Consider the following 8209-nt stretch of genomic DNA (forward strand, 5'->3'; position numbering starts at 1 on the left):
AATGGTGACTAAAGGGTGTTTTTTCATGTCCTCTATGCTCTAACTACGAAAATATTTGATTTACAAATAAGGAATCCTACTTCACGGAATTTAATTTATCATGGTAGGGTCTAGAACCGATTAACCGCGATAAACGAGGGTTCACTGTAAATTACAACGGCTACATTCGTTACTAATATATATTCCACACCAAGGCATTGGTAGGAATTTTTAAAAGACTTTTCTAATATGGACATGAAATTATGTAAGAGCTCGCTATAATAAATTCATAAAGATCAAGAGAGCAGAGTGGGGAGAAAAAGTTAAAATGGAACTTCCAAAGATCTCAGAAAGGTTTCTAAGCAGCAGCGCATCAACCAAGGCTTTGAGGAGCAGTGCTCAGTGTATTCTGCAATGTCTCACCTTCTGCAGACAGTGTACCTACCCCAACACCTCCTGCAAGGAAAAGGCTGCATGGCAAGCACTAGTCTCTCTTCTCTGAATTTAGAAAACACAATATGGGAATATTATAGAGAGTTCTTTAACCCCTTTGACCTAGATTCAAGTTCTTTATTGGAACTATTAATAAGTCAGCCAGAAGTTTGAAATAAATTTATCCTTAAACAAAGTATATTGATTTGATGATGGCACCTGGTTCCAGGTCTTAAAGATCTATAAAATTATCTATTGATCATCTGGTTACTTTTGAAAATGTGGGGACCAAGAGACTAGATCAAATGAAGCATAGCAAGAGTTATTTCTCCATAGTTCGATGTTAGCACAAATATAAATAAATGTTGAAGGACACTGAGGTTTAGGGAGGTTAAGTGACATGGGCAAGCAGTTACAGACTCAATACTAACGCAGGTCTCTGATTCCCATTACTGTATATGTTTTTCATTCCCTTGTCCATTTCAAAAACAAGTTCAAGTAAATGCTCATGTACAAAAATGCTGTCTTCTCCTCTAAGAAGGCAAACATGTCCCATATAATTTCTTTACGACACGTTGGCCATGCTGTTTCCTTTTTTTGGTCATACTTATAGAACCTTAACCTTTAAATTCAAGACAGGTAGTATGAGGAAAGTGGGTTAAATATCTCTGGGCATTTAAAGTTTAGAAATCATGCTGAAACCTTCCCACATTCCAAAGTATGAAAGTTAGGATTCTACCACACCACCTGGAGCTGATCAACGATGTGACCAGCAAAGTGGACATAACATGATGGAAACACTCATTCACCTCTATTGGCATCTGCAGTACAGTTACCCAACACAAAATAAATGGTTGATTTTTTAATTAAATAGAAAAATTTTATACCCTTCCTCTAGTTCCTGAATGCTTTCTCTTCACCACTCCCATGACTCAGTTCTGCCTTACAAATCCAGCTATACCAGAGCACACATGTGTTAGTCTGGGTAGACTAGAGAAACAAATTCATAGACATTCATATGTGTATAGGAAAGAGCTTTATATAAAGAATAATTGTACATTAAGAACACCTCGCAGCCCAGTCCAGATCAAGTCCTTAAGTCCGATATTAGCCCATATGTCCGATATCAATTTATAAATTCCTCTTCAGACTCATGCAACACATGCAATGACACTGAATTCATAGGCTGGTGGGTAGACAATCTTGTGGATCCAGTGATGGTAGAAGCATGTCAGCATTGGTGTGGGGCTCCACGTGGCTCCTCCAGCTCCAGGGCTCCAAGGCTCTGGCTCGCTCAGCTTAGCTCCATGTGGCTTATCAACAGAAATGTTTCACAGGGAGAGTGTGTGTGTGTCCTGCCACCAACGAACTATTTATCTCCTTAGCGCCTCCAAATTAAGTCTGCAACCTCACTGACAGGCTAAATTCCATCCCTTCACTCTTAATAGTCTCAAGTTGACACTCAATTATTTAACTACCACAGACCACCATTTATCACCTTCCCACTTTCACACAACTCATTAGTCATATGTAATTTTCAAACAAACAACAATAAAATCATATCTGTATCTAACAGGTTAAAACTAAAATGCATACAATTAAAATATATGTCACCCTTATTTAAATATAACATTCTATAAGTGAACAAAACAAAAAATATTCTACACTTATGTGAACACCTACACCATAATCCTACGAACACATTCCCCCAGCTATGAAAGTTTGTAAGCCAGCCACTTCATGCCTTTACCAACCCCATTCTGGGTATCCGATTTCTATACTGCCCACTTACATCAACCCAGTGCTCTCAGGAAACTATCATTATTTGATGAGAAGAATCTTCATTCTAGTTGGAACCTTGTGAAGTCCGCATCCATAATCAAAGTCAGATCCGAACAGGCCATCCATAAAGTCAGCAACAATATGCACCAGTTCACAGGCTCAAAAATCTCTTCATCTGGTTGGGTTCTAGTTATCTCAATGTGGGCTGCCTCACTTAGCTTCACCATGGTTTCCATTGCTCACCTTGGGCTAGGTCATGAACTTCAGATCAGTCCACCCACTCTCGTCTTCTAATCTCTCCTCTAATCCCTGTGAACCAGGTCCACGGGTGTCAGTGACCAGACTCAACCCATCTCTTTATTGCTGCATTTCTCCCACTTCCACTCAGCAAGTGACTCCAGGTGCTCACCTAGCAAGCATTTCAGCCTGCCCACAGGGTCCCTTTAACGTTCAGTCCTAGAGAGGCATTTTCTTCATGGTTCCAGAATTTTTCCAGCATCTGACAAAAACCACTATTTCAAAATTCAGAAATCCAGAGTTCCTTTTTTTCTTTAATCTGCCAACAGCCTTATAGGCACGCCTCTTCACCCTTGACTGTCCTGAGCACTCAAGACACTGGCCGCGGCTTAAATTTTCAGAGCCTTTGCAGGTGTTTCCTAAACCCATTTAAAGATTCCAATTTTAATGGCTGAAGGCGAGGTTTACAAACTCTTTATTTTCATAAATCCCAATAATCATTTCTGATTATTTATTTTCATAAATCCCAATAATAAATCATTAATGCAACAATAAGAAGAAATCATTATACACAAAGTAGAATCAGATCCTAAACTCAATTGTTAAAACAGTCAAGTTCAATCCTATCTAATTTATTTTAATCCTTATCTAAACTATTCCATTGATACAAAATATGGCCTTAGGTCTGACTGCATCAAGCCAGGGTGGGGCCTTCTACCAGCCATTTTTTACTGAGTAGCATGGTCTCTTAGAAATCCAAGGGGTGATTTCTATCCCTGAGCTCAAAATATAGAGTAACAATATTAATTTTTGCCATTTCAAATAGGAATAACCAGACAACAACCAAACAAAAGAATCAAAACTATAACTTTCCATATTCTTTCCATAAAATAACCAAGTAAACTCTGCATGGCCATGTCTGACCTCCAACTAGCCAAAGAAGAAAGACTTCCATAAGGCAGGGGTCAAACAATCATCCACTCTCTATCTTTATGATTTGTTTCTCTAGTACCCCACTCCTAGTACCATAGTGCGTTAGTCCAGGAAGACTAGAAAAACAAATCCAGGGAGACTCATATGTGTATAAAAAAGAGCTTTATATAAAGAATAATCGTATATTAACTGAACATCCCAGCCCAGTCCAGGTTGTCTATAATCCGGTATTAGCCCATATGTCTGTTACCAGTCTATAAATTTTTCCTCAGACTCATGCAGCACATGCAATGATGCCAAATGTAGGAAGAAAGATCACAGGCCACTGGGTCGAAAGTCTTGTGGATCCAGTGGTGGTGGCAGCCTCTCAGCGCTGGGTCTCCACGTGGCTCCTCAAGCCCCAGGGCTCTGGCTCCATCAGTGTAGCACATCTGGCTTGTCAGCAGGAAAGCGAAGCAGAGAGAGGGTGTGTTCTCTGTTCTCCAGTGAGCTATTTATCTCCTTCATGCCTCCAAATGAGGTCATCAAGCTGTGACCTGATTCACAGGCTAGACCCCACCCCTTTGCAAGTTGACAGGAGATTATGTAACTACCATAACACACATTGGTACAGATAAGAGATTTTGACACATGGAATTCAGGACAGATAAAGCCCTCAGGAAAAGTAATGGGAGTAGCGATATCATGAGGGTAGGGAGATGGGGAGTGGGGAACAGGGGGTGGTGGTAAAGGAAGTGAAAGGTGGAACCCATCACAAGGTTGGATACATAGGCCATCCCCCAGGGGAATGAATAACAAATGTGGGTAAAGGGAGACAACAGACAGTGTAAGACATGAAATAACAGTAATAATATATAATTGATCAAGGATTCACGAGGGTAGGAGGGTGGGGGAGGGAAGGAAAAATGAAGAGAAGATACCCAGGGCTAAAGTAGCAAGCAAATGTTTTAGAAATGTTGATGGCAACATACATACCCGTGTGCTTAATACAATTGAATAATGGATTGTTGTAAGATTTGTAAGAGCCCACACTAAAATGCTTAATAAAAAATTTTTAAAAGAACAAATTTTATCAAACATCTTGATCTAGACACTACTTCATAGAATAAAAGAAAAGAAAAAGTCATGCCCCAGCACAAAACATTTCTGTAACAGAAAAAATTGAAGGAAACGATTAATTTTTGACAAGCCTACTGTTTATTTTTTTATTTAGAACATACATTAATAGTAGTAACAAATATAGTAAACATGCCAATGATATATTATAAATAATAATCCAATGAAAAGGGACACCTATTAAAAAAAACTTTTATTCATCAGAGCAGGCCAGAGAAATAGTAATTTAGTTTTAAACTCAATAAACATGCAGTTGTTCATATAGTGTTCCTTATGTGTCTAAAACATCCAGAAGCTCTCATTTATAAGCTCAATATAGCCATGCAAATAACTGCCAAGAATTAAAAGGACACTTAGGGATAAACACTGTGGAAGTAGAACAAGTGGGGGGGCAGGGATCAGGGGGAGTGTGGTCATGAAGGACATGCCACTTAGTACTCTGATGTTGGACTCTGAGTGGCTAATCCTTCCACAGCATGAGGTAAGTGATGTACTCACCGTATTTTGTTTTTCTTGTTGTTTCTGTTTTCTATCCTGATTTTTTTTTAAGGGTGATTTTTGGGCACAGCACAAAATAAGAATAACTGTCACCCTTTCACGATTTATGTAACTGATTCCATTGCTTTTGACAGTTCTATTGCATTTCCTGAAGAAAGATGTCCCCTTACTTCCTGGGCAGTGGAGTGGGGGAGCCATAAGCCTACCTTCCCCGCTCCTCTCCCAGCCATGTGAGCGACATGCACACGTGACCCTGTCTGTGCTCTGCACTTCCCAGTCAGTTCCCAGAGTTGTGTATCCAACTGCAGTGACAGCAGGCAGGGAGCTTGTTGAAATGGGAGTGTTGGGAATGGTGAGAATGTTTGAAACCCGATGGGAGACACATGGCTGGAGGAACTGAGGAAAATTAGTTCATAAGGATTGATCATAAAACAATGCCTCGTGGATCCCAGACAATTCTCTAAACGCTCGACATCAATGAACTCACCTCTTTCTTACAGCATGCTTGGGAGACACGTTTGTTTTATCATGATCTCCATTTTGCAGATGGAGATTTGAAGCCACGGGGATGTAAATGTTCTGAGGTCACATAACAGAGGCAGGATTTAGAACAGAAGTGTACCTTGACCATCATGCTCTTTCCCTCCGAACAAGGGAAGACACAGTGAGATGATGCTAGGGACCATGAAAAAGGGGTAGGTCAGCAGGTGCAAGGGAAGACACAGTGAGACGATGCTAGGGACCATGGAAAAGGGGAAGGACAGCAGGCCAGAAAAGAGTGTGTGTTGGGTGGCCCCATGGGGCTCAGAGTAGAACTGGCTTCATGGGGTTTTCAAGGGAGCCTTTCTTTTTCCCCAGACTATTCTGAATGGACTTGTACTTCCAACCTTTGGGCTACCAGCCGACCGCATGACCTGCAGCACGAAGGTGCTTTGCCAGGCCGCGGGATGGAAACGAAAGGGAAACAGTCTGGCATCCTGTGAGCACATGGCATCTTGCGAGAAGTTCTGGAGTCAGAGCCCACTGTTCACTTGTGGTCACACCTTATTTAGAGAACCGATTTTCAATGACGTGACAACAGTGGTTTGGTTCGGTGGCTTTCAGATTTTTATGAGTCTGAGTTAAGCACTATTTTTCCATAGTCACCAGGATTCTTTATTTGGGGGAGTTAGTAAGTGGTGTGGGTGCGTGGGTGGGGGGAGTAGATTAGAAATAATGAGCTGTTAAGCAGTTTCTTTGTCAAATGTTATTGGCATTAACTTTTGACCAGAAGTATAAAGCGAATTCCCAGGTGCAAAAAGGGTTGCATACTGAATGATTACCACAAGGTTGGTGGTTCAAGCCTACTGACAGGGGCCTGAAAGCAAGGCCTGGCCATCAGCTCCTTGGAATTAACTTGATGGCTGCTGGGTTGGTCCTTTTGGTTATATCTTGACTCTAAAACCTCAGAACCGGTTTACAACAAAGCCGCAAAGTTGGCCCATTAAAAATTAGATTGCATGGTGATGTTTCCAAGTACAGATAACGGGGTGGGGAAACTTCAAAATCTTCATGGGAAAAAAATTCCATGATATTTTCCTGCAGTTTTTCCATGAGCCATGGGAAGCCTCATCATAGGTGGTGCAGGACTAGAAGCACGCCTTGATGCTCACTCACTGTTTAAAAAGCCCCAAACCCCACTGCTAGAAGAGGCACCGGAGGGTAGCCTGCTGCCTTTATTCTCTCTCACTGGCTTTCCTATCATGTCGTTTGTCTTTACTGCAGGCAATTCTTATGCAAGAAGCTAAACGTCATTAAATGTGCAGGATGAAAAGATGGCACAGGCTCTGCTGGTACCCCCGGGACCTGACAGCTTCCGCCTTTTTACCAGAGAGTCTCTTGCTGCTATCGAGCAACGTGCTGCAGAAGAGAAAGCCAAGAAACCCAAAAAAGAGCAAGAAACCGATGATGAGAACAAACCAAAGCCAAATAGTGACTTGGAAGCTGGAAAGAACCTTCCGTTTATTTATGGAGACATTCCTCCAGGGATGGTGTCGGAACCGCTGGAGGACCTGGACCCATACTATATCAATAAGAAAGTGAGTGTTTCATACTTCCCCTTGCTCTTTTTTAAAGGATTCATTTAATGAAATTTTCTGGAACTTATACATACTGCACTGTAGTTATTCTCCGATGATAGGCTTCTACCAGAGACTTTATTTCTACTTGTGAAGCACAATGTAATCAGCAGAAGCATTATAAGGAATGATGTAAATGGTTAGCTAAGTGAAGAGACAGGAAGTGATGAATAATTCCAAGCTTTACAGGAATTGAGATGGTTAACATTAAAACCGACAAGAATAAAGCAAAACATCTGCTATTGTTGAAAAAATAACCTTTTAGCGCATGTTAGATCATTGGATCCTAGGGAGGCAAAAAAGAGTCATGGACAGACATTATGTTTCTGGGATTTGAGTTCAACTTTTGGCTCGAGTTTCTTCCACAACCGATCTGTCTTTTGTTGCTGCTGTTATACCTTGTTGAACAGACACACAGCAACCCTCTCCTGCATACAAGTGATGAAAACGCTGGCCAAGCCTGCAACATTCTCACGATTTTATATCTGAGACCATTGTTACAGCCTGTGGATCCATCTTGTTCAAGTCCTCCTCTTTCTCGCCGACACTCTGCCTTATCAAACAGAATGTCTTTCTCCAGAGGCGGATCTCTCCTGATAGTATGGGCACCTGAGGCCAAGTGTCTCCATCCGCTCTTCTAAGGAGTATTCTGGCTCTTTCCTCCAAGACAGAGTTGTTTGTTCTTCTGGCAGCCCATGGTGCTTTCCAAATTCTTTGCCAACACCATGATCCAAATGTATCGATTCTTCTCTGGTCATCGTTATTTATCCCCCTGCTTTCACTCGCCAGGAGGCAATTGAAAATCCTATGACTAGGGTCAGCTGCATCTTAGTTCTCAAAAGGACCTCTTGCGCTCCAACATTTCAGCAGATAACTCAATTTGCTCATGCAGTACGTCATCTGGTTTCTTGTCTGCTGCTTCCACGAGTAGTGATTATGCATCCAATTATAGTAGAATCCTTGACAACTTCAATCTTTTCTCGGCTTATCATGATGTTGTCTATCTGGTTGGTTTTTAATCATTTTATTAGAGGCTCATACAACTATTATCACAATCCATACACACATCAATTGTGTAAAGCGCATTTGTACATTCATTGCCCTCATCATTCTCA

General features: G+C 41.3%; 1 protein-coding gene across 1 annotated transcript in view; it reads left to right on the forward strand.

Annotated features, from left to right (window-relative positions):
* SCN3A (sodium voltage-gated channel alpha subunit 3) overlaps window positions 1–8209 on the forward strand; it is a 127337-nt gene that overhangs the window by 33809 nt on the left and 85319 nt on the right. Inside the window, exon 3 of the mRNA XM_045298937.1 lies at window positions 6742–7055. Within this exon, the coding sequence (XP_045154872.1) occupies window positions 6792–7055 (264 nt within the window). The 5' untranslated portion in view covers window positions 6742–6791. The remainder of the gene's footprint in view (window positions 1–6741; window positions 7056–8209) is intronic.

This window comes from Echinops telfairi, unplaced genomic scaffold (genome assembly GCF_000313985.2).
Source record: "Echinops telfairi isolate 266 unplaced genomic scaffold, ASM31398v2 ScPeMD7_4;HRSCAF=17, whole genome shotgun sequence".
NCBI lineage: Eukaryota > Metazoa > Chordata > Mammalia > Afrosoricida > Tenrecidae > Echinops > Echinops telfairi.